The 25,968-nt window shown below is 57.3% G+C and overlaps 1 protein-coding gene across 1 annotated transcript in view; it reads left to right on the top strand.

Annotated features, from left to right (window-relative positions):
- The window catches only part of SHANK1 (SH3 and multiple ankyrin repeat domains 1), a 45,029-nt gene that overhangs the window by 4,869 nt on the left and 14,192 nt on the right, over positions 1-25,968 (top strand). Inside the window, exons 6-19 of the mRNA XM_089902208.1 lie at positions 1,343-1,510; positions 1,962-2,078; positions 7,024-7,101; positions 7,342-7,408; positions 7,661-7,991; positions 8,874-9,067; positions 12,869-12,982; positions 13,161-13,236; positions 21,229-21,311; positions 21,522-21,646; positions 22,239-22,374; positions 22,657-22,737; positions 23,508-23,576; positions 24,016-24,134. Coding sequence (XP_089758334.1) covers positions 1,343-1,510; positions 1,962-2,078; positions 7,024-7,101; positions 7,342-7,408; positions 7,661-7,991; positions 8,874-9,067; positions 12,869-12,982; positions 13,161-13,236; positions 21,229-21,311; positions 21,522-21,646; positions 22,239-22,374; positions 22,657-22,737; positions 23,508-23,576; positions 24,016-24,134 — 1,758 coding nt within the window. The remainder of the gene's footprint in view (positions 1-1,342; positions 1,511-1,961; positions 2,079-7,023; positions 7,102-7,341; positions 7,409-7,660; positions 7,992-8,873; positions 9,068-12,868; positions 12,983-13,160; positions 13,237-21,228; positions 21,312-21,521; positions 21,647-22,238; positions 22,375-22,656; positions 22,738-23,507; positions 23,577-24,015; positions 24,135-25,968) is intronic.

A 25,968-nucleotide genomic window follows, 5' to 3' on the forward strand; every position in this document is an offset into this window, starting at 1 on the left:
GGTAGCCTTTAAAATGCAGAGTGAGCTCCCTGCTGTGCCCCCAGATACAGACCCTCCTCCATACACACCCTGCAGACACAGCCCCTTCATCTGTCTCCTCCAGACACTGGCCCTCAGCCCCTCCATCTACCCTTCCCAACCTAGGAGCTCACCCCCCAAACACACCCCCTTCTCTCACAGCCCCCTCCTCCAGTGCAGCATCTAGAATGTGCCTTCCCAAATTGACGAACCTCGTAGACCCTCAAAATACATACACGGAGTCAGCTCGCCCAGTCTAATTTTAAAACGGGCTTATTTTCCCCCCACCCAAGGGCACTCGATCCCTCTTCATACACAGGTCAGGCTAGACCGCCCCCAGAGCTCTCGATAAACACCAGGATTCATAGATGCTCCAGCTTAACGGAGCCTCTTCTGCTTTCTCCACCCCTTTCTTGAAGATCCCTAAACACCAGCCACAGAGGTCTGCCTTACAGCCCTGGAATCGACAGACCCTCTTTATGTACACCCCTCCCCCAGACGCCGCACCTGCCCGCACCCCACCCCTACCCCGCAGGCCTGCGCTGTCCAGTCCAGCAGCCACCAACCACGTGGGGCTGTGTAGATGTCAATGGATTCAAATGCACTAAAATTACAACTTGCGTTTCTCAGGCTTACTAGCCACATGCAAGCACTCAGTAACCCACACGCGGCTGCCATACTGGATCGTGCGGTTGTAGGCTGTTGCCGTCACCACAGACGTTGCGCATGTTCTGTTGGACAGTGCCACCGCAGACTCTCCTCACACAGGGCTTTCCTAACGTGCTTGATGCTGCCAGCCTTCCAGGCCCAGAGCTGTTACTTGAGTGGGCCCGCTCCCTGCCCCCGAGCCCCCAGCCCCTGCGAGGCTGGCCCAAGTGGCTTTAACCCAAGCTTGCCCCCTCCCAGACTTCCTTCTGTGCCTCGTCCTCAGGATCCCGGTCCTAATTACACCTCCCACCCAGCCAGGGACCATCCTGCACCCAGACTCCGTTCTCTCATTTGTCCCCCAAACCAGCCTATCGAGTAGGTGGGCACTGAGGCATTAGGCTCCTTCAGTGGCTCACCGAACGTCGTTGCCCATGGGGGAAGGTTGGGCAGGATTTCAGAGTGGGAGGGTCCTCTGGAGGCATCTTCCCAATCCCTTCATAGTTCACAGGGACGAGAGGCTCTGAGAGGGGAAGGGCCAGTATCAAGGTCGCTCAAGGGCATCATGGCACAACCAGCTCTGGTATTGGCCAGTGTGGGTTACCCAGGACTCCCCTCCCCACTGGCCCTTCTGCATGAGCCAGTACGTGCCTGACTGTCCTCTTTTTTCCCTTCCTAGGCGCTCCTGGATCTTGGGGGCTCCCCCAACTACAAGGACCGCCGGGGGCTGACTCCTCTGTTCCATACGGCTATGGTGGGGGGCGACCCCCGCTGCTGTGAGCTGCTCCTGTACAACAGGGCCCAGCTGGGCATAGCTGATGAGAATGGCTGGCAGGAGATCCACCAGGTGCTCCCGACTCGGCCAGGAGGGGCTGGGGGCTGCATGGGTGGTTTGCTGGACCCTGAGGGGGTCAGGGATCAGGGACCCCGGTCCAAGGAGCTAGGGCTCCAGATGCTGGGGTCCTCACAGAGGGGAGGGGTGGGAGTAGCGTGGTCCCCAAAGAGGAAAAGATGAGGGCGTCAAAACCGGGACCCTAAAGGGGATGGCGTGGGACCTGGAAACCTCGATCCCTGAGATGAGTGGGGATGGCCTCTCGACCCTCCCGAGGAGCCAGCCCAGAGCCCTGGGCCTTGGAAGGACTTGCAAAGCTGGCGGAGTGAGTTCCTAAGCAGGAATGGGGGTTGAAAGGAGAAGGGGAGGTGGATGTACAGCTTCCTGACCTCGAGGTGAAGGAGACAGACAGATGCCATGGCCAGGTGGGTCTGTTCCAGCCTCCTCCACTCCCAATCCTCTCCAGGCCTGCCAGAGGGGCCATTCTCAGCACCTGGAACACCTGCTCTTCTATGGGGCTGAGCCTGGAGCCCAGAACGCCTCGGGGAACACGGCCCTGCACATCTGCGCCCTCTACAATAAGGTCTGCCCTGCAGCGCCCGCCCCGGGCCCTCCTCCCGACTCCAGCCTCCCAGCCTCCCTGCGCCCTCTGTTCTTTCACTATTTCATTCGTTCATTCAGCAGATGTTTCCTGAACACCTTCCCTGTGTCAGGCTCAGACCTGGGTGCTGAGGACACAGTAGTGATTAAGACAGGCAGCCCCTCCATCAAGGGACACACCCTGCCGTTATGATCCCGAGTGTTCAGAGGGCGGTCACCGGGAATCCAGGTCCCTGTGGGAGCCCACAGCTGGGCTTGGCCTTGGGGCTGGGGTGAAGGTGGCTCTCTGGAGGACGTGCCATCAGTGCTAAGATGATGAGTTGGCCAAGTAGAAGAGGGCAGAAAGGGTGTTCCAGCCAGAGGGCGTAGCCTGTGCCAGAAAAACAGAGGGGAGAGAGTCGGGATTGCTCCTGGAAGTGCAAGAAACTCCAAGGGTCCTATTGCTTTAATTTTTAATTTCTATTTTATATCGGAGTAGAGCAGACATTCAATGTTGTGTTAGTTTCAGGTGTACAGCAAAGTGATTCAGTTATCCGTAGACATGCATCCCTTCTTTTTCAAGTTCTTCTCCCATATAGGTTATTACAGAATATCGAGTAGAGCTCCTGTACCATACCGTAGGTCCTTGTTGATGACCTGTTTTACATATAGTAGCGTGTATATGTTAATCCCTGAGGGTCCTATTTCTAATGGGTCTCCAGCTGCCAGGGGAGCATCACCCACTGCAGGGGACAGGGGAAAGGCCGAACCACAACCCCTGAAGGGGACAAGAGTGTGTCGCAAGTTGTAGCAATTCAGGGCTGGGTGGACAGTCCGCAGTTCAGGAGTTGTGAGTGGAGGTGAACAGTAAAGAACTGGCGGGGGGTGGGGGGGTCTCGCGTACCCACTCCAGCTGTGAGGTAGTGGCCAGTTGGGTTGGCAAGAGCCGAGGCTCTTAGCCTGCTGACCCCGGTCACTTTGCCACCTGTGCACCAGGTGATCCTGGGCAGGTCAGCCTCCCCTCCGGTGTCTCAGTCTCCCCACCTGCTTCCCAAGGCTCCCTGCCCTTAGACGGTTGCTGCAAGGACTTCGGAGGCCAGGGCCTGGCATGCTGTGGCTGATCCATCAGCCTCTTCCCCCTCCTCCAGGAAGTCTTCCAGAACAGCCCCAGTCCCTTCTGCCTCGTCAGAACTTGCAGTGCCAGGACGTGGCAGGTAGCCACGTGCCGCCTTGTGGCAGCAAGCAGTCTGCGCCCGCAGAGGGAGAACTCAGAGTTTGTCAGATTGCCGTCACTTCCCCGCCCCCACCCCCCGCCAGTGCATCTGTCTCCCCTACTCCCTGACACGGGCCTCGTGTCCGGATTTTCTGACTCAGTAGCCTGTGCGCAGGCCAGGATGCCCCAAACAAGTCCCGTCCCCTCTCTGAGGTTCCGTCCCGCTCTCGGAAACGGGAATAACGTCAGCTGATTGAAGGGGATGAAAGGTCATGTGTATTAAGTGCTCACCCCCTAGAAGGCAGCTATAAAAATAATAATTATTATTATCATTATCATTGCCGTTATCAGTCAGGATCAGGTCAGGAGACAGAAACCATACCAGTAATCGGAATAGGGGAAATGTAGCATGTACGTAGTTATACAGAGGGAACAGTTACTCTAAGTGGGTCGGATGAGCCAGCCAGTTCCCCGCCTTGTGCTTCTCCTTTGTCATCTGTGAAATGGGTCAGTAACACCTACCTTGCAAAGGATCAAGGGTGTGAATGTTTTGCTTGCTCTCGGCCTGGTGCTTAGCAAATAGATGCCTGACAAACGCAAGTTCTTTTCCTACTTTCTCTCCCCTTGTCTTCCCTCCCAGACTTTAAGCTTCCCAAGGCCCAGAGCTGGGTCTGAAAGATTTTCTCACTCTCTGCCCCTCTGGCCTCCTGGCATGCCCGTCTAGCCTCTGGTGGTGAAGATCAGGCCCATACCCAGGCTGCGAGCTCCTCAGGGGGTAGGGCCTAAGTCTGATCAATCGCTCTGTCCCAAGGCCCCAGCATAGAGTAGGCTTAGATGTCTCTTTGTTGAATGAATGAGTGAGTGAATGAATGATTGAATGAATGATGGATCAGATGCCTTGATTTCCCCCAAGACCACGCACAGCACCCAACTCAGAACATTCAGCAGGTATTTGCTTCGAGATAGATTGAACGACTCCACGAATGAATGAATGACTTGAACGAACTGAATTTTGAGTGACTCAACGCCACATCCTCCATCCTCATCCTTTCCATGCACATTTCCTGAGCGCCTACTGTGTGCCCGCTTGTGAGATGCATCAGACACCGCACGGCGCCTGTCCTCGGGAGGGTGGGGGGAGTTCGCAGTCTGGTGAAGAGGCAGATGTGGAAACAAATAGTTGCAATACAGTGAGATAAGTGCTAGCGCACCAGTAAATGTGAGGTTCTCTAGGAGTGTAGTGAATTGCCGGTTAAGCTGAAAGAGGTGCTCTGGGCCTGTGCTAGGCAAGGTGGCAGTGGGGGCTGGCAGATATGCAGAAACACACATGGCACTAATTTACAGTCCAGCTGGGGAGACAGCATGTGCACACATGGACACACACACTCACAAACACATCCAGAAAACGAACCAGGCTAACTTTGCTGTCCCATCGGAGGGCCACTGGACTTGGGCAATCGGAGTTGTGCTTTCACAGGAGATAGATGAGCACTAAGATTAGAAGGCTTGGTTTGAGTCCTAGCTGCCCCACTGACTGGCTGTGTGACCTTGGCCATGGATTTGCCCTCTCTGAGCCTGTCCTGTAGGAGCATCCTTGATGGGTTTGTCACGTGAAGAGGGTGAGACCAAGCAGGTGTTTTGTGAATTCTGGTTAAATTAGCATCTTGGGGATCTGGAGTGGAGCTGAGCTGGGGGCCAGGTTGCGTTTGGCCAGGCCAAGATGAAGGGAGAGGACGTCCCCTCATCCAGCAAGTGTTTATCGAACAGCTCTTACGGGCCAAGCACTATGCCAGGTGGTGGGTGCCACAGGCAAAACCATGCCTCTCTGAAACGGACATTGTAGTGGAGGAGAGATGCTAGAGACGAATAAAATAGAAATATAATTTCAGGGAGGCAGTGTTATGAGGAAGATGAGTTAATTCTGGCTTAGAAGAATGCCCGGCACATAGCAGGTATCATGTAAATTAAAATAAAGCCGGAAACTGGACAAGGGGTTATTTTCAACAGGATAGTCAGAGGGACCTTTTCTGAAGAAGTGGCATCTGAGCAAAAACATGAATCAAGTGGGAAAGTGAGAAAGTGAGCTGTACAGAGATCTAGGGGCAGAGAATTCCAAGCAGAGGAAGCAGCAGGTGCAAAGGCCCTGGGGCAGGAGTGTGCTTGTCAGAGGAAGGAGGCCAGTGTGGCTGGAGCATGGGGAGCAGGGAAAAGTGGTAGAAGATGAAGTTGGTGAGGCTGGGGGGGTAGAGGGGCAGGGCAGGCAGATCAGCAGGGGCCTCCTAGGCCAGGGCAAAGACATTGTGTCTGACCCAAAGCGTGAGAGAGAATGACATGTTGTGATTGACATCCCTTCCCCCACTGCCCGACCCTGGCCCCACTGCCCCCTTCCTTCTGCGTCTAGCAGAGTGTGTGATTAGAGCAAAGGCTTGGGAGTCAGAAAAAGCTGGGTTCAAATCCGAGTGCTGATCGTCACCAGCCACCTGACCTTGAGCTCCTTTTGAAACCTTAGTTTCCTCATCTGTAAAATGGGGACAATAATTTCCATCTCTTGGAATTGTTGGGCCCTTCGGTGGCTACCTCCTCGAAAGTGCTGAGCACCAGACATGCAACATAGTAAGCCCTCCAAGAGGTTTGAATTGGTGGCTCTCAAACTGGATGCTTCTGCCTCCCAGGGGACATTTGGCAATGTCTGCAGACATCCTTGGTTGTCACGACTGGGGAGGGGAGTGCTCCTGGCATCTAGTGGTGGAGCCCAGGGATGCTGCTCAAAGCCCTACAATGTGCAGGATGACACACACCACCAACACCCCCGCTACAAAGACTTGTCTGGGCCCTGAATACCACTGAAGATGAAAACCCCTGATTGGGAGGTTGGGGTTAGCAGATGCAAACTGCTATATATAAAAGGGATACACGACAAGGTCTTACTGTATAGCACAGAGAACTATAGTCAATCTCCTATGATAAACTAGAATGGAAAAGAATAATTTTAAAAAAAAGGATATGTGTGTGTGTGTGTGTGTGTGTGTGTGTAACTGAACTGAATCACTTTTCTGTACAGCAGTAATTAACACAACACAGTAAATCAACTATACTTCCATAAAATAATAATAAAGAAAACCCCTGGTTTAGGTTAGCGCTGTCCGATAGGCTATAACCTGAGTCACACGCGTAATTTTAAACGTCTCAGGAGCCACTTTTAAAAAAAGGAAAAAACCCACAGGTGACATTAATGTTAGTAGCATATTTTATTTAACCCCGTGTATCCAAACTATTATCCTTTCAATGTGTAGTCAGCATAAAAATTTTTGGAGGGACGTCCCTGGCGGTCCAGTGGTTGAGACTTCACCTTCCAATGCAGGGGGTGCGGGTTCGATCCCCGGTCTGGGAGCTAAGACCCCACACGCCTTGTGACCAAGGAACCAAAACATAAAACAGAAGCAATAGTGTAACAAATTCAATAAGGACTTTTTTAAAAAATGGAAAAAACATATTAGAGATGTTTAAATGACGTTCTTCATGCCAAGTCCTTGAAGTCCGGCGTGTATTTCGTATGCACGGCACCTCTCAGTTTGGACTGGCCACATTTAAAGGGCAAGTGGCTGCTGCCCGGGGCGGGACGGGTTTCCATCAGATGGTTCTGGAAGTTCTCAGCACAGTGTCTGTGTCCACTCATGGTGACCTTAACGGTGTGTTTTTTTTTTTTTCCCTTTCACCCTGTGCCACTGACCATCAGGAGACGTGTGCTAGGATACTCCTCTACCGAGGAGCTGACAAGGATGTGAAGAATAACAGCGGCCAGACCCCCTTCCAGGTCTGGGGCTGTCGGGGCTGGTTGGGAGGGGGCATGAAGAACACAGAGGGGGTAAGGAAGGTGGGAGACTTTGGGGTGCTGGGAGGGAGGCACTTGGTCTGCGAGAGGAGGAAGGACGAAATTACTGGGGTGAAGGTTTGGGGGGACAGCTGGCCGCGGACCTCACAGTGTTTCCTGTTTCCTCTCTCTCTCTGTCTCTTTCTCTCTCCTCCCTGGGATCCCTGTACCCCCTCCCGCCAGGTGGCAGTGATTGCTGGGAATTTTGAACTTGGGGAGCTGATCCGAAACCATCGAGAACAGGACGTGGGTGAGTGAGCTAAGGGGAGAAGCTGTAGGCCTGGGGGGGTGCGTGGTGGGATTGGGGAGTCAGCGAACCTGATGTGGGGGCCAGGATGGGATCAAATACACCTGAGCAGTGGCAGGGGTGGGGTTCCAGGCACCCCACTCTTTCTTATCTCTGTCTTTCTCCCCTCACGCTTCCCCCCCACCGTCTCTCGCCCGTATGCCCTCCCCACCTGCCTCTGCCTCCCTCTGCCCTCCTGCCGCCATGCCCCCTCAGTGCCCTTCCAGGAGTCCCCCAAGTACGCAGCCCGGCGACGGGGACCCCCCGGCGTGGGGCTGACGGTGCCCCCCGCGCTGCTGCGGGCCAACAGCGACACCAGCATGGCCCTGCCTGACTGGATGGTGTTTGCCGCCCCGGGGACCTCGTCCGCCGGGGCCCCCGGCCCTGCCTCAGGGCCCCAGGGCCAGCCGCAGCCCTCGGCCCCCAGCACCAAGCTCAGCAGTGGGACCCTCCGAAGTGCCAGCAGCCCCCGGGGCGCCCGGGCCCGCTCCCCATCCCGAGGGAGGCACCCCGAGGAGGCCAAGAGGCAGCCCCGTGGACGGCCCAGGTAGGGGAGGGCTCAGCCCTGCTCCCACAGACCCCATCCCAGCCAGATCCCCTCGTCAGAGCCACAGCTCCGCACCCCACCCCGGGCCATCCCAGCTGCTTCCCTCCTGTCCCACACATGGCTGGTCCCCCATCCACCCACCTCACTGGTCCCAGCCCCAGACTACCAGACCCCTCTCCTAACCCTTGAGGCAGTGAGGGCACCGTGAGCCACAGTCTTGCACCCAAGTCCAAGCGCACCAGCGTTTAGCTGAGCACCTGCTCCATGGGCCTGGGCGGGAGGTGCCCAAAAGACATGTTGGACAGACAGAAAGACGGGGCAAGGTGAGAGGAAGCCAAACAGAGAGGGGGTGGGCGAGGGGGTCAGGGAGGGGTTTCCAAGCTTGGAGATGAGACCAGAGGTGGGGAGGGTGGGCAGGGGGCATCCTGGGGTAAAGAGGCCAGGCTGGCTAGAGGAGGACGGGAAGAGGGTGCTGTGGCTTGCCAGCCTGTCCTGAGGACGTGGACGGGAGGGAGATCATGGCGGGTCAGGGATGGCAGGCAGAGGAGTTGGACTCAACCCAGGAGGAAGCCGGGAGTCGCTGAAGGCTCGTGAGCCAGGGATGACACAGTCAGAGCTCAGCTTCAGGAAGCTGCATCAGGCAGGGCATGCAGGACCGTGGGGGGGCGGACAGAGCCAGAAGCCAGGAGGCAGGAAGGAGGGCTGGAGCCAGGCTGGACCCCTCAGGTGCCCTCTTTCCCTGGGGACGCCAGAGCTGGAAGAGGCACTCAGACCCCCTCCCGCTCTGATGCTCCATCTGCCCCCGACCCAAGGACCCCTGTTCTCCCAGAGGTGCCCCCTCCCTCCACTCTCCCCTGCCTCTCACACCCTCTGTGTATGCAGCTCCAGCGGGACACCCCGGGAAGGGCCAGCTGGGGGCACCGGGGGCTCCGGGGGCCCCGGGGGCTCCCTGGGCAGCCGCGGGAGACGCCGGAAGCTCTACTCAGCGGTCCCCGGACGTTCCTTCATGGCTGTGAAGTCCTACCAGGCCCAAGCCGAGGGGGAGATCTCCCTAAGCAAGGGCGAGAAGATCAAAGGTAAAGGGCCAGCGCCCGGCGGGGCTGTGGACACGGGGCAGGCAGGCGAACTAAGCCTTCAGGAAGGGTCACTGACAAGCAGGTCTCCAGCACCTAGAATGTCCAGTGAACGCCGGAGACCTCAGAGACACCTAGATGCCCCTTCCGCCTCGGAGGAACGTAGAGCGTAGCTGGGATGAGGCCATCAGGAGGCGGTGTCCAGGCAAGAGAGGGGCGATGAGCGTTTGTGGGAAGCTGACGCCGGCGGGCACGGCCGGAGCGCTTCCCCTGCGAGGTCCCCTCTCGCTCACGATCGCCCTTCCAGGCAGCTGTCAGGAGCCCATCGTACAGTTGAAGGAGCAGAGCCTCACGTGGGTGAAATGACTTGCCTGAGGTCCCCAAGCTGAGCCCAGGGTCTTTCCCGCTATCGTGTTTGGAGAGTAAGGCCACACCGCCTTGACTCTACCTCCTGCCTCTGCCAGGAGTTCTCACCTGAGACACGGGGTGGTGCCTACCTCCCCGTGCTCTGATGAGACAGCCAGTGTGTGAAGCCCGGTCCCTGCTGAGGGCTCCCTAAATAGAGACTGCTGTCATGGGGGTTTGCCTCTCTTCGGTTTTCCTGTCTTCATCTGTAAAACCATGCCAGTATCCCCCAAGTGCAGACTTCACCCCTCGCAGGGCCGTGGACGCATGTTCTTGGACAGAATGGTGCTGTGGAGACAGGAAGTGCCCTGCAGCAGTTAATGGGGAAGTAGTTCGAGATGGGGAAGCAATTCTTTGCCCGATTCTAGGCTTGCAGAGGAGACAGGTAGCGTAGTGGTTGAGAGCCAGGCTGATCGGGTTCAAGTCCCAGCTCCACCACTTCTTAGCGGGGCGACCTCAGGTGAGTGACTTCTCTGGGCCTCAGTTTCCTTGTCTGTACAGTGGGAGGATTAGAGTCAGTTCTTGTAAAGCCCTTAGAACAATGATTCTCACATAATGAGCGCCAGCTGTCATTACCACAAGCGACCCCCACTACGGGCACTTAGAAGAGAGAGACCCTGGGCACCGAGGAAGCTGGGGGAGGGGGGTGTCCTCCCAAAGGAGACAGAGTTTTAAGTGGGCCTTGAAGCATATGCAGGGATCAGAGTATCAGGCAGGTTGTGTCATTGCATCTCTTTTGTAGTCTGTCTCCCTATCGCCTGAGTTCCTGAAGACAAGGTCACATGTCACCAGGGGCTGGGTCACCAGGGCCCAGTTTAGTGACCCAGCGCACAGGAAGCCTCAATGCACACCTGCTGAGTGAAGGGATGAATGGATGAATGACCAAATGCCCGAGTTAACTGTGGGGGGGCAGGGGCAGTGCCTCTGGAGGCACCGAGCCTGGGGTGCGAGTGTATGGGTGTGTATGTTTGTGTGTGGGGGGGTGGGTCTGGGCGTGGGGTCAGGTCTGTGCTTTGAAGGATGCAAAAGAAGAAAGGGAAGCTGAGGCCAAGTGTGAGGGACCTTCGCACAGGCAGAGGGCCATGGGCTGTATCTTCCATGTGTCTTTCTGAATGTCAAGCCCAGCAATTCTGTGCACTTCCCTGTTTTCATATCCTTTCCATTCATTAAAAGATGCTTAATTGCCTCAAAGCACCGCCACATCCACAACATCACTGAGCTTTGCCACAGCCCGACGAGGTAGCAGCTTCCCTCTGCTCTCAGGACCAAAGCCTAGCGCCTTAGCCTGGCCTGCGAACCCCTCCTCTGCCCGCCCACCAACCTCACGTCTTCCTACTCTTTCTTTCACCCACAGGGTTCCAGGGACCACATCCTCCTCTCCATTCCTCAGATGCCCCAAGTCCTTTTTTTTTTTTTTTTCAGTTTATTTATTTTATTTATTATTTATTTTTGGCTGTGTTGGGTCTTTGTTGCTGCACACAGGCTTTCTCTAGTTGCAGCGAGCGGGGGACACTCTTCGCTGAGGTGCGCGGGCTTCTCACTGCGGTGGCCTCTCTTGTTGCGGAGTATGAGCTCTAGGTGCGCGGGCTTCAGTAGTTGTGGCGTGCAGCCTCAGTAGTTGTGGCTCGCGGGCTCTAGAGCACAGGCTCAGTAGTTGTGGTGCACGGGCTTAGCTGCTCCGAGGCATGTGGGATCATCCCAGACCAGGGCTCGAAACCGTGTCCTCTGCATTGGCAGGCGGACTGTCAACCACTGCGCCACCAGGGAAGTCCCCCAAGTCCTTTTCCACAACGAACCCTTTGCACATGCTGTTGCTTCTGCCTGGAAAACCTTTCCTTCCTCTCATTGCCTCCTCCACTCCTAGCATCCTTCAGGTCTCAGCCTATATGTCACATCCTCTGAGACACCTTCGTGGTCCCCCTTTGCCGTCGGATTTATATACTCCCATCTGGCCTTTCTCCAAATACCCTTTCCTTTGTCCCTCAAGCGTTGACCTCAATTTCCAATCATGGGGTCACTTGGAGAGTTATACCTCTAATGACTGCCAGTCTGGAAGCTCCGTGAGGGCAGGAACCACATTTAGTGTGTCCAACAGCCCCACCCAGTTCCTAGCTGACTGGCACTAACTAAATACGTATTTGTTCAGTGAACAAATGATTGATTCCAAGACCACCCAGCCAGACGTGGCAGAGCTAGCCAAGAACCCAGACGCCTTGACACACATCTCCTGGTCTCTTCCATGACCTTGAGCATCTCCTCCATTTGGTTTCCCCAGACCCTCTCAGAGGAGGTGTTTTGTGCAGGTAAAAGCGTCAGATGGCCCCAGCCCCAATCCTAGCGTGGCTTGAGCCATCCCTGGGCAAGAGATTGTTCTGCTCTAGCTTCAGGTTCATCTTTGAAATGGGAAATCAGTTGTTACCTACCAGGTAGGTGTAAGGATGAAGTGAGCAAAGGATGTGAAGGGCCGAGTGGGAACAGAGCTGTGAAAGATGCTGGAGAGATGGATGACTTTGGGCTTGTTACTGTCGCCCTCATCATCATAGAAAGAGCAGCAGCAAAGTGCTGGAACAGAGAGGTAGCAAAACATGAATGACTGAAAATGTCTGCTCTGGAAACAGCGCCGTGTTCAAATCCAGGCTCTGTCGACTGCAAGCTGCAGAACCTTGAGCAGTTGACCTCAGCTCTCTGAGCCTCAGTTTCTCCACCAGTAAAATGGGGTGAATGAAAGTGTTCCCCCCCACACTTAGGGTCCTGGCCCCGAGCGAGAGCTGGATAAACATTAGCTGCCCCTGCTGCCCATCTTTGCTGTCGGTCAATGTGTGCTTGATGGTTAAGGGGTGAGGGTGGCAGGAAGTGGCCTCCAGTAACGAGCGGTGGAGAGAAGGAAAGAGGTGATTCTACTGTCCCTTCTAGAGCCAGGGGAAGCAAAGAGAAATGCAAGGAAGGGTCTGGGAACAGATGACAAAAGATTAAGTGGCAAGGAGACTGCAGGAGGCGGCAGGGGCAGTGATGGGGGTGTAGAACTTGACCTAGGAGCCGAGGAGGGTTTAGGGAAATTTTGGAATGACTGAGTTGTGACTGGTCACCAGGGGAGATGAGAACCAGTTGTGGGCGTGTCCCTAACCTCCAAGGATCACGTCATGGGACACAGCCCTTTGCCCCAGTGCCATTTTGATGTCCCCACTGGGTCCGGGAAGCTAGTATGCAGAAGCGACATGATTTGTATCTCCCCCTTCCCCCTTGCCCCTTCCTTGGACATTTATTAAGGATGCCCTTGGGCCAGGTTCTGTGCTAGGTCCTGAGAGTTCTGGAAAGGCTGTGAATCAAGTGTTGGGAGCGGGTGGGGGTGTGGGCAGCACAGAAATGAGAAATGTTTCTATGTCCCTGCTCCCCATCTAGTGCTTAGCATCGGGGAAGGAGGCTTCTGGGAAGGCCAGGTCAAAGGTCGCATCGGCTGGTTCCCCTCTGACTGCCTGGAAGAGGTGGCCAACCGCTCCCAGGAGGCAAAGCAAGGTAACGAGGAACCCCCAATTGTCCCCGATTTACTCTAGGTTCTCATGTCCCTTCCCTTCCCCCTCCTGATGGGGGTGGGGTGCTGGGAGGTAGATAGGAAGGCTTGGGCCAGGACCCCAGGGGGTGGGCCCATGGTTTCCAGAGTGAAGGTCCAAGGTCATCCTTTGTCCCCCTGCAGAAAGCCGAAGTGACAAGGCAAAGAGACTATTCCGGCATTATACTGTGGGCTCCTACGACAGCTTTGATGCCCCAAGGTAAATGTCCTTACACCCTCGGGCTCCCCCCCAACCCCAACTCCCTTACACTCCACGTTTTAAATAGTTCCACCGCCTCTAAGCCCCCTTTCTCATCTGTTCCCTCTAAAGTTCGATCCAGGGGTGGGGGAAGGCAGACTTAGCTTCAGACTACATAGCCCAATCCCAAACCGTCCTTGGCAGCCACTGAGACTGCCCAGCTCTGGTGTAGCCAGAGACCAATGAAATGGATCGGGGCAAGGTGGGGATGCCTGGGGGGCTAGGGAGCTCATGTGTGTGGCTGGCTGGAGGCTCCGGTCTCCTTCATGTGCCACGTCTCTGTGCAGCAGAAGTGTATGCGTCCTGTGCTGGCGTAGGGAGGGGGGTGGGCAGAGCTGGGCCAGGCGGGGTGGGGGCGGGGAGAAGGCACACTGACACCTTTCCCCTCCCTGGCTGCTGGCTGACTTGCTTCTGAAGCTTGATGGATGGGATTGGCCCAGGGAGGTGAGAGGGGAGGGGAAGGGAGGGGATGGGGTTAGGAATGGGAAGGAAGGGGTGCCTGGGGGTTGTATGGATGTGTGTGTGCACCGCCAGAGCTGAAGTTTCCCTGTGAGTGAACGTCTTACACAGACGGGCATCCTTGTACGGATTCCCCAAGTGTGTTCTTGCCCGTGTGTCTCTGTAGGTGTGCATGACACGTGTCTGTGTGCATGTGTGGCTGGAGGCCCCTAGATGTCTAGCCTTGCACATATGCCCGTGACAGCGAGAGGGTCTGTCCTGCTCTGTATAGATGGGCGCGTTTGTGGCTGTCATTTATGGGGGCACGATTGTGGCTAATCGTGCAGCTGGCTCTGCACATTTCCCTGAATCTGTGTGTCTGAGAATGAGGGCCAGTGTTTCCAGCGATGTCCTGCTTACCACATGTGGACAGGTGGCTCTCTGCACATGCCTGTCCCTCTTCATGCATGTCACTGTGTGTGCGCATTAACAGATAAAGTCGTGTGCATGCATTTGCACCTGTCTGATCTGGAATTCAGGACCTGGGGTGTTGGGGGAGGGGAGGGCAGAAGAGGGGAGGACTCCAGGGCTTGAGCTTCCAGAAGGGCAAGGCTGTGGGGGAGGGATGGTCGTAACTGGGCATCTGAAAGATGAATCCTCCCCTCCCCCACCGCTCCCCCTAATCCAGGGAAGGGTCTCCTTGTTCATAGCATCCTTCCATTAAATGTGTCCAAACCTATGTGTCTGTGTTCTGGCCAGTGGGGATGGATGTTGCGGGGGAGGGAGAAATGACAATATGAGAAGAGAGGGCGGGACTGGGGTCCCACCCTGCGCCCCAAGTGTCCGAGGCGCTTGACCATTGTGCGTGTTCGCCTGGCACGTCTCCGGCTCTGGGCACTGGGTGAGTATCGAGGTCCCCACCCCACCCGGAGTCTCCCATCAGCCTCTGCTTCTTGTCTCTGTCAGTGTCTCTCTGGATCTCCTCTTGGCTTCGGTTTGGGGGTCGCTTGCTCTACAGCTGGATGGGGGTGGTCCCTCTTGCCCTCAGCTACTTCCTTCTCCTCTCTCTAGCTCTGTCTCGTCAAGTGCATTTTCTTCCCTCTCCTCCACTCCTTGTGCTCGCTGGCTTGTGCTGCTGTGTTTGCGGCGCGTCTGAGCTTCTCCTTCTCCTGCCTCCCCCCCTGCTCTCCGCCCCCCTGTCTGGGGTGCCCTGGCCTGTGTTGTGACCCCGCGTCCCAGCTGGAGCTGTACAGTCCTCCTAGCCTGTGCTGTCCTCTCTCCTCTCCCTGGGGGTCTGCGGCTCTCGTGTGAGCCGTGGACTGTGGATGTCCCTCCGCCTGGACTTCTTTGGGGGGAGGGGTGTCTCTCACTGCTCTGGCGCCCAGTCTGAACGTCCTGGCCTTCCCTTTCCGGCCCTTCCAGACTGTGTTGGGGTGCACTGTGTGTCTGTCTGCGGTGGGGGGCTGTGTGTCCCCTCCTGGAGTCTCCCTCACCGTGTTGTCCCTGCTTGGGAAGTGGGGCTTGGTCCGCGCGTCCCTGCACGCGGTTGCGAGGCATCTTGTGTGATGTTGTGCGTCCCTCTCCCCCCTCTCCCTCGCTCTGCACCTGCGCGGGAGGGCTCTGGAGGGGGGAGGGTTAAGGGGGAGGGCCAGACCGGAAGTGCCTCCCCCTTCTCCTCCCCCCCGCGCCTCGCCCCTCCCCCTTCTCCCGCCAAGGGGGCCCCCACGTTCCCCTCCCCCCTGCCCGGCCCCCTCCACCGCCCGGCGCAGGACGGCAAGGGGTTAAGCCTCGCGCCCGCCGCCCGCCTCCGGAGCTGTCCGCGGTGCTGAAGCCGGCGCCGTCCGCGGTCCTCTCGCTCCCGCCGCGGCCCGACCCCGCGCCCCGCGCCCCCGCGCCCCCCGGCATGTGAGCCCCCGGCCCTGCCCTCCCTCCCGCGGGAGGGTGCGCGCCCCCTCCCCCTCCCCCCTCTCGGCGCGGGTCAGCATGAGGCGGGGCCTGGGGGCCCGGACACGGGGGTTCGGCCGAGCGGGGACGGGGACGCGGCGGCGGCGGCGGCGGCGGGGGCGGCCGGCACCGGGACCGGGCCCGGGGCCGGGGCCGCGGCGGCGATGGCTTTGTCTGCGGGCGGCGGCGCCGGGGGTCTCGGGGGCCGCCCCGGTGGGGGCTCCCTGCCGCAGCCGCCCCCCGCGCTCTCCTCCAGCTGGCCGGCCCTGGGGCCCCGGCGGCGCAGCGTCTGGTATATCTACAGGTAACGGAGCGCGCCGCCCCTTTTCTCCGCGGCCCGACCAGGAGGCCCCAGCCCGCTGTGACGACCCTCCCCCAGCCGCTAATCCCCCATCCCTGGGACTCCTCCCCCGCCCCTAAGCCTCCCCCTCCGCCCTTCTCCTCTAACCTTCTCTCAGCACTAAAGCCTTTCCGGCCCCCTTGTCTCTACCCTTCTTTTTCTCATCCCCCTCCCTGGGCCTCTCTCCCCGAGCACCCCGCAACACACACACACACACACACAAACACACACACACACTCTCCAGGCCCCTCGCAGGCCCTTCCAGGCCCCCTTCAGCTCTTCCTCCAAGACCTCCCTCCAAGGGAGGCCCTCCAAACGGACTCCACTCCGGGTTTCGGGCCCCACTTGTCCTTTCTGCCACCCTTAGCGCCCCCATTCTGGAGCCCTCCGCTCAGGCACCTACACCCCAGGCCCGCGTTTCTCTGATTCCTGTATCCCCACACCCCTTCAAGGAGTTGGCAAGTCCCCCCATTCATACCCCTCTCTCCCATTCACAGTCATTCCCCCCCCATCACACACGCATCCCGCCCCCGGCCTCCCCTCCCCTCCCCTCCTCTTTTTCCGCTGCGTGTCACTGTGAGACTGTGCGTGTGTCCCTGTGGCTGTGTTGGTGTGCGTGCGTGTGTGCCTGCCTGCAGCCCTGTGTGTGTGTGTGTGTGTGTGTGTGTGTGTGTGTATGAGAGAGAGAGAGAGAGAGAGAGGGATGGAGAGATGGTGGGCTCCCAGCCCACCCCCCAACTGTGTCTATCTAGGTGTCCCTGTTTGACGGCGTCTGTCACTGTGTGTGACTTGGAGCGATAGCGAGGCTGTCTAGGGACTCGTGTGTGTTTGTGTGTGTTTGGGGGGGGGGTCTGTCCCAGGGACTGCGGCTATGTTTCCCAACACCCACCCTCCTTTGCCAGGCCTGTCCTCTCCCCGACAGCTCCCCCCCTTCACCAGTGACTCCGTGTGTCTCCATCCCCATGCGCTCCTCTCCCTGCCCCCTGAGGGTCTATGCCTGTGTGGGGCACGTGTGCTGAGACACGGCTGAGCTTCTGCACCGGGAGCTGCATCTGCCTGTGTGTGCCGCTTCTCAGCATGGGAGGGGGCTGGCTTCCCCGCGTGGGGGCCTGTGTGCAGGCCCTGGAGAGGCCGGTGGAGATGGGTACGCGGGGAGGGGCTGAGTACCAGAGGGGGGCGCTATGTACAGCAGCAGGCTCTGGGCTGTGGGATGCTGGGTGTGTGAGAGGGACCTTCAGGGTGGGGGTGGAGGGAGTCGATGCTGCTGCAGTCTCTGTGTGTGGGATCTGGTGAACAAGAGCTGGCCGCTGAGCTCCAGAGGCCGCTCAGGGTCGCCGAGGGATGGCTTGGGGGAGAGCATTGTGCGCGCTCCTGCAGGGCAGGTAGTCAGCAGTACGGAGCATGAATGGGGTGCTGCGTGGGTAGCGAACACTAGGGCAGGGGTGGGGTTAGAGGGTCTGGGTAGGAGGGTGACAGGATGAGAATGGAACGGCGGCGGGGGGACACTGAAGTGGGGGGAAATGGGGAACACCAGAGCATAGAGCGGGTGTAGAGTGTGCGGAGAAATGGGGTAAGGAGGCAATGCAGGAAATGTGAAGAGAATTTGGGGGTGGGGATTTAGGCAGTTTAGGGAGAGCACAGACAGAGGATGCAGGGAATGTAAATGAAATGCAGCTGCAAGTAAAAGGAGGCGGAAGGAAGGGTGTGTGATGAAGTGAATTGAGGATGTAAAAGTAGGAGGAGGCTTCCATGGATGAGAATGGAAGCGGGGGGACTGGGGAGTATGGAGGAAACCTAGGATGCTGTAGGGGACACAGTGGAGGTTCTGCACAGAGGCTCGAGAGGATGTGGGAGGGAGGAGGGCAAAGGAGGGGGAGAGGTGGCCTGAGAGGAGGTGGCCTGGCCCAGGAGGTCACAGAAATCAATGGAAGACACTTTGGGAAAGAGGATGTGGGGTGTGTGAGGGCAATATGGGAGGTGGAGGGAGGGCCCCGTGGGGTGCGATGAGGGCTTGCGGAAGTGAGGGCTGATGGGGGGTGGGTTAGGGTCCTGTGGAGCTTTCAGCGGATTTGGAGGAGGGGGGATCGGGGTGCAGAGCGAGGTGGGGGCATACACAGGAGTGGGGGAGAAGGAGTACAGAGTTGCACGATGCTGTGAGGACAAGAGGGCCATTAGGCAGCTCAAGAAGAATGTGGTGGATGAGAGAGACACCACACAGAGCTGGGATTTGTGTGAGAAATTCGTGGGAAGGAGAGAGGCATATGCCCAGGATGGGGAGACTTGAGAGGGAGGGACAGAGGGGGTGCTTCGATGATCAGGGGGTGTTTGGATATTATCGGGGTATATGGGTTGCCTGCGGGGAATTAAAATCTTGGCTTTGACATTTTTCTGGCGGTGTGAACTTGAGCAAGTTATTTCTCGGTGCCTCAGTTTCCTCATCTATAAAACGCGAATGATAACAGTCAACCCCTCCCAGGGGTGTTGTAAGGACTGAGTGAATAAATAAATGTAAAGTGCTTGGAACGCCATCTGGCATTCAGCAGTGGTTCAATAGATGTTACTCCTTGTTGTGTCACTGGCATAGCCTGGGATAAATTTCAGGCACTGGAGGGGCACGTGCATGGTGAATTTGGGACAGATGTCTTTGTGCTGGGGTATTTGGGTGCAGTGGAGTGGAGCGTATTACTACTGAGTGACCCAGGTATTTTCTGGGGAATTGTTGAAGACTTTTGTTCGCTGTGTGAGCTCAGGCAAGTTGCTTAACCTTTCTGTGCTTCCGTTTCCTCACTTGTAAAGTGGAAATGGTACACACAGCTACCTAGAGGCTGACTGTGGGAGACAATTAAGTCATTTACCCATGAGGGGTTTCAAATACTGCCTCGCACATAGCAAGTGCTTCTTCTTGGCATCTAAAGGATATGGGAGTTTTGTTGAATTGTATCGGGGGATGGGATGTTTGGGGAAGGCTTGTGTATGAAGTGTGAGGAGAATGTGTGGGTGAGAGATTCCAGGGGCAGGGGAAAATTGGGGGAAAAGCACGGGTTTGCGGCATGCATGAAGGCGAGTGAAACTGCTGTAAATGAGGACTAAAGGGGATCTGAAGAGCATTACTGGCCACTGGGGGGGCCCTGGAGATCTGGAAGGGCTATGGGGGTAGCAAGGATACGAGGGCTCAAAGGAGCATGTCAGGTTACGCCGTGGGCACCGAGGTGGGGACAAGGATGCCACAGAGTTCATGGTCAGGAGTAGGTAGCTCTGACTTCTCAACCAATTCCTGTCAGCCCTGTCCACTTGCTCTTGGAGGCTTCTTTGCCTCTTTCCTCCCCTCCCCTCCCCCGTCCCTTTCAACCCCTTCCCTCCTTCTCTTCCAACATCCCCTCTACCCAGCTACAAAGGTGGCCGGTCCCTGGGTTGAATATAAGGTCAGAAAGACATAGCGGGTATGGTGTAGACGCGTTTACTGGACCATCGTGAACCTTGAGCAAGGGCAGTTGTGGGCTGTGTCTACATGTGCATGCCTGCTGTTGGACCCACCAGGTTATAATAAGGAGGGTGGGAGCAGGGATGTGCAGAACACCGTCCCTACGGTACCGACGTATGGATTTGACAGTGGATGTCATGGGGGGTCGTGGGAGTATCTGGCGTGCTTGTGTGTGTGGAGGGAGGGTGGCACCGAAATACAGTAGGAGCACCTTAAGTTTTATTGGCGTGTGCTGGTTTATGTTCAGGGGGCGTGTTATGGGAATACACCGAGATCAAAGTGAAGGGGAGTTATTATTGGAGCATACTGGGATGTGTCGGGGTGTTACTGAAATATACTGGAGTATTCGTGGAGGGCTGTTTTGCCAGATCTCTGGGGGTAGGTAATTGGAGTGCGCAGGGAGCGTGCTTGGCTGTTATTGGAGTGTGTTAGGGCCCGTGGATATTACTGGGGTACGATGAGGGGGTCTGTGTGTGTGCTGGGCCGGGTTTCTGACCTGACTGCAAGATGCAGCAAGGCACGTGTTCTGGTGGCTCTGGGGTGGGGGTGATTGTGGGTATTCTGAGGCGCCTGGAGCCAGGGCGTCTGGGTATTCCTGCTGTATACTGGGGTGCCTGGAATGGAATGGATGTGTAATCCTGATGTACGCAGTGGTGACGTCTAGGGTTTGGGGCTGTTATCTGAGTGAGCCCCGGGCGGCTGTTGAGATACACGGAATAGGTTTGAGTTTAACTGAACTTTGCTGGGTATGTGAGCCTTGCCTAAATGTGCTGGTGGGCTTTGGTGGCCTTACTGGGGACCATCCACATATTCACACGCAGTTTACATTTTGCTAGAATCTACCGACTGCATGAAAGAGGTACATTTGAGATATACCGGGAAATAGATGTCAGCGCTGTCCGCTAGAATTTTCTGCGGCGATGGAGATGTTCTGTATCCGTGCTGTCCAGCGTGGTAGCCACTCGCCGCATGTGGCTGCCAGGCACTTGGAAACGTGGCTAGTGAGACTGAGGAACTGAATTCTTCAATTTAATTTTAATGAATTTGCATATAAATAGACACAGGCAGCTAGCGGGCACCATATTGGACGATGCTGAATAAGCAATGTTACAATATGTGTGGGGACCTGGGGAGTTGTTACTGTAGCATATATATGGTCAAGGAGCTGGGAGAGGTGTTATCCAAGTACACGTGTCCTCTAGACCAAAAGACTTGACCGAAGACAGCGAATGAATTCTATTGCGCATGTGCTACGGTACCCAGCCCTGTGCCGAATACTATGTATACTATATATAGGGAACTTCCACAGCGACCCCATCAGGTGAAGCCTGTTATTGCCCCGCATTATAGATGAGGAAACTGAGGCCCCAAAGGTTAAAGGCGTGGGCTGAAGGTCACAGACAGAAAGTGGACAGCAGGGACTCCAGCCAGGCTGTCTGTTGATCCGGCAGTTTAGCTCCCCATTCCTCACACTGTGCTTTGCTGAATGGATGGGTGGATGGATGCACCGATGGATGAATGAGGAAAGACTGAGTGGGAGAGCGAGCGCTCTGGGCTCTGAGGGGGAGGCTTGTCAGGGCTGCTGCGAGCATACACACGTGGAGTGGGTGAGGAAGCTCCTCGGAGCGGGGATGACTGGTTCTGGAGCTTGGGCTCAGGTCACCAGGTGGCTGGTGGGGCACGGGCTCTGGGTCTCATGATCCCTTTTCCACCCGCCCCACCCCTGCCCCTCCCCCACCCTCCCCGCCAGTGATTACATCATCAAGGAGAAGACAGTTCTGCTGCAGAAGAAGGACAGTGAGGGGTTTGGGTTCGTGCTCCGGGGGGCCAAGGGTGAGTGGCGGCCGGGGAGGGGACGGGGGAAGGGCTCTCTGACCCAGGGGGGAAGACAGGGAAAGGGACCCCAGCCTGCCCACCACCCCACCCCAGGGTGCTGGTCCCACAGCTACGGTGAGGCCTCCGTGACTTGGGTCTGAGCCCCATCCCCTGCTCGGCCTCTCCACCCCCTCCCCTCCGACCCCGCCGGCTCCTCCCCATCTGCAGCGCAGACCCCCATCGAGGAGTTCACCCCCACCCCGGCCTTCCCGGCGCTGCAGTATTTGGAGTCGGTGGACGAGGGCGGCGTGGCGTGGCGAGCGGGACTGCGAATGGGAGACTTCCTCATTGAGGTGAGTCCCGGCCCCCAACCCCAAAGGCCTCTCCAAAGACCCTACCCTGGCCCGCCTTCCACAGACACCGCGCTCTCCTCTGGGCCCCTAGCAACAAATCCTCAGACCCCTCGTGATGTATGCCAGGATGCGGCTGCCCAAATCCAGATTCTCCTTTGACACCAAAGCTTCCCAAACCCCGCCCCCCGCCCCCCCCGGCCCCGCAGCCAGCCTCTGCTTCTTCAGTGACTCCATCTGAAAGCCTTTTTGAAGTATCTCAGATGACAGAGCTGTTCCCCGCCCCCCCCAGGGCACGCGCTTGCACACATACACACACACACACACACACACACACACAATGCTGGAGGGCAAGGAGGGAGAGAGAGGCAAATAGGGTGGGCCCAGCCCCTTCCCCAACCCTGAGGCCAGGAGAGTTACAGGAACAGAGTGTTGGGGGCTTGCAAGGTAGAGGAGGGTCAAGGGGAGAGAAGGGTGACCGACAGTGCCACATACAGGGCAAGGCAGGAGGAGGCCACTTCGATGGGGACCCTGAAGTGGAAAGCATCCCTCCCCTCACCTATTGGGTGTGCTCTGGGGGGTGTCTGTGCCACAGGTGAACGGGCAGAATGTGGTGAAGGTCGGCCACCGACAGGTGGTGAACATGATCCGCCAAGGGGGCAACACGCTGATGGTCAAGGTGGTGATGGTCACCCGGCACCCGGACATGGATGAGGCTGTTCATAAGAAAGGTGCTTCTCCCCCCACTTGTGTGGCCAGGCCCGGGTCCCCCACTGCTACTAGACTACAATCCTCAGGGACCCCTAATGGCCCAATGGTCCCCACCCTCCCCCAGGGCTGCTGGTTCAGGACCCTCTGGAGAGGAACTGAGTGAGGGCTCAACATGCCGATGCGGATGGCATCTCTTCTCCGAGCTCTGGGAGCGCCGCGGGGGTGAACGGGGTGGGGGGTGGGGGGATGGTCACGGGCTTTCCTTCCAGGGTACTGATGCCTGACCCCGCTCGTTTTTCCAGCACCGCCGCAGGCTAAGCGGCTCCCGCCTCCAACCATCTCCCTGCGTTCCAAGTCTATGACCTCAGAGCTGGAGGAGATGGGTGAGCTTGCGGGGCTGCTGGGGCCCAGGTGCTGCGGACGGAAAGGGGCAGAGGGAGGCTGGACCGTCCCTTGAGTTTGTTAGTGTTGTTAGTGACCAGGGGTCCTCGTCCTGGTCCTGTCCCCCCGTCCATGGGTCAGACTCTCTCTGGCCTGCGTGTGCGTCGCTGGGAAAGGGCGTCTGAGAGCCGACTGTCCTTCGTCCTCTTACATCTGTTTCTGTGTCGGGGTCTCTCTCTGCGTCCGTACGTTCCTCTCTGCGGGTCCCTGTTTCCTTTCTAGCCCCTCTCGCTCTGTTCCACCTGAACCCCACCGCCATTCTCCATCTCTCCCTCCACCAGCTCCCCTCACTCCCACTAACAGAAAGGAAGGCGAGCCCCTCCCTCCAGGCGGGGCTGTTTCCCCTGCCGGGGGCGGATCAGGCAGCTAGCTGACCGCCCTCACCCCAGGGCCCTGAGGGAGGCGGGCGTTCCAGAAAGGGGGCCCCTCGCCTCCCCCTGAAGTCCTAACTCTTCGCTCCTCTACTGCCTCTCCCCCGGGCTAGTCTCGCCCTGGAAGAAGAAGAGTGGTGAGTGGGCACAGGACTGGCGGGAGGGCCCCCGACCCTATCCCGCCGGCGGACTCGCCCCTCCCCCATCCCGGCCCCTCACTGCCCCACTCGCGCTTGCGCACGCCTGCTGGCCACGCCCGCTGGCCACGCCCGCTGGCCGAGCCCGCTCCGCCCCGCCCTCCCGGGGCGCCCCTGGGCTTCATCCGCATCCTTTGCCCACAGAGTACGAGCAGCAAGCTGCGCCGGTGCCCAGCATGGAGAAAAAGCGGACCGTGTATCAGATGGCTCTCAGTAAGATGGCCCTGCTCCCTGGGCTGCCCCCCACACCGCCTGGGGTGCCGCATCCGCTCCATCCCTCTCCAGGCCCGCGCCCCCTTCAGCCACCCCCGCACTGATCACCTTCACGCCTCAACTTGGCCCCAGCCATCATGAGTCTGAGTTCCCACCCCTGTTTTGAGCCTCTCCGCACTACCTTCTGCCTCCCTTCCACCCTCCCTCTCACGATGGCTGTCCTACTCACCGCCCTCACCCCTTCCCATCGCTGGGTCCTGCCTGCCGGGCTGGAGACTGTGTCTCCAAGCAGGGCCGTCGGGCCACCGGGAGGGAGACAAGGGTGCCCTTTGCTGGTTCACACAAGACACTGAATGGGCTCCCGGCAGCTCTGTCTCTGCGCCAGGCCAAAGCAAGCTTCATTTCTCTGGCTCTCCGCCCCTCTTCCGCCTCCCCCTAGACAAACTGGATGAAATTCTGGCGGCAGCTCAGCAGACCATCAGTGCAAGTGAGAGTCCTGGGCCTGGTGGCCTCGCGTCCCTGGGCAAACACCGACCCAAAGGCTTCTTTGCCACTGAGGTAGGCAGCCTGGTCTGGGGAACTGGGCCCTTGGGGGGAAGGAAGCTTGAGGGATGCACAGGGCAACTTGGAGCCTTTACCTCTCTCCTTGCAAATCCTTCCTGACTCCCCCGTGTTAAATGCCCGTCCTACGGGGCACCGCGCTTCCTGGGGTTCCCTCCTTTCTCCCCACTCTGGGCGTCCCCTTTCCTCTCAGCCCATCCTCTTCCTCCTTGTTGTCCCCCCAGATCCCATCTCTCTCACCTCCCTCCACTCTCCATCCTCTCTTGCCCAGCTCTTTCTGTTCATCTCCATCCCACCTCAGGGGTCTCAGGGAAGGTAAAACGGTGTCATGGGTGGCGCTCCCTGGCCCAGGCACAGCACATAATAATAGGTGCTCAACAAGTGGTAGTTATTAAAATATTAATTATCATCTCTGTCTGCGCTCTGCCTGCTAACCTATAGTGGGTGTTGATCACATTTCTGACACTACGATTTTACGTGGCTTATCTCATTCATTCCTTGGAATCATCCTGGGAGGTACACTCGGTTGTGATACAGAAGGGAAACTGAGGCTCAGAGAGGGAGCCGGGATTTCAACCCCAGGCAGTCAGGCAGCTGGATCCGTGATCCAGCCACGGCCCTGGCTCTTCGGGTGGGGACCTGCTGGTCTCTTCCTGGCTGCGCTCCTCACTGGACTGGGCCCCTTCATGGGGACACATCCCCCGCCAGCACTGCCAGTGCTTTCCCCCCTCCCCCCTCCAGAGGCCACACGGGGCCCTACCTCTGTCTCAGCACTTCCTTCTTCTCTGCCCAGGCCCTGCCCTCTGACCCCACCTTCTGACTCCCTCTTTTTACAGGCCACACCCACCACTGGTGACCAAGGGACCACTGACTCTAAAACTGGGTGCTTTGACTTTTGCGGGACCATGGACCCCTTTGGCAGGCTGGCATAGTCCTCATAATAACGCTTATAAATGCATAAAATAAAACATAATTCGTAAGGGTCAAGAACAGTACATAACCACGGGGAGTGACAGTGGAAGGGTGTAGCCTCACGAGCGCCGTGCAAGCCCGAGCCCAGAGTTCAGCTCTCGTGAGTGGATGAAGTTAGCTTACAAGTCCCTTGAACCAAAAATAAAATTTTAAAAAATACATAAGATAACAGAAGAAGCCAGTTACGCCGAAATACAGTTATCGAAATATTTTTTGAAAGCAAAATTTGCGATATAGTAATGTCGGTGCCTTTTCTTCACCGTGGTAGCCAGAAGGATCTGGTGCTGGATGTTGACTACTCTAATTTCGAAGTCCTAAGAAGCACAAACACTCTTTAGAGAAATCTGCAGCCTCTGCAATGAAGGACACAGAAATACCTGTGGTTTCTGTCGGGGATACAGTCACAGGTTTTGCTTAGACTGACGTGGGCTGTTGCCCACAGCCTTAATTGAGAAAATGTTGTGTTTTAGTTGGAGAATAATGAAAATAAAGATGTAGGGTTTTTCTCCCCATCCAAGTAAGCGTGCAGGGCCCCCCTGAAATCTATCCATAGCCCTCTTAAGGGCTCAACCACCTATTCTAGAAGGCCTAGTACTTTTTAAAAATTTTTGTTTATTTATTTATTTATTGGCTGCGTTGGGTCTTTGTTGCTGCACGCAGGCTTTCTTTGGTTCCGTCGAGCGGGGGCTACTCTTCGTTGCGGTGCGCGGGCTTCTCGTTGCGGTGGCTTCTCTTGTTGTGGAGCACGGGCTCTAGGCATGCAGGCTTCAGTAGTTGTGGCTCGCGGGCTCAGTAGCTGTGGCTTGCGGGCTCTAGAGCGCAGACTCAGGAGTTGTGGCGCACAGGCTTAGTTGCTCCG

Source organism: Delphinapterus leucas, chromosome 20 (assembly GCF_059928025.1).
Source record: "Delphinapterus leucas isolate spDelLeu-1000000601 "Yukka" chromosome 20, BTC_Dleu_Yukka2, whole genome shotgun sequence".
Classification (NCBI taxonomy): domain Eukaryota; kingdom Metazoa; phylum Chordata; class Mammalia; order Artiodactyla; family Monodontidae; genus Delphinapterus; species Delphinapterus leucas.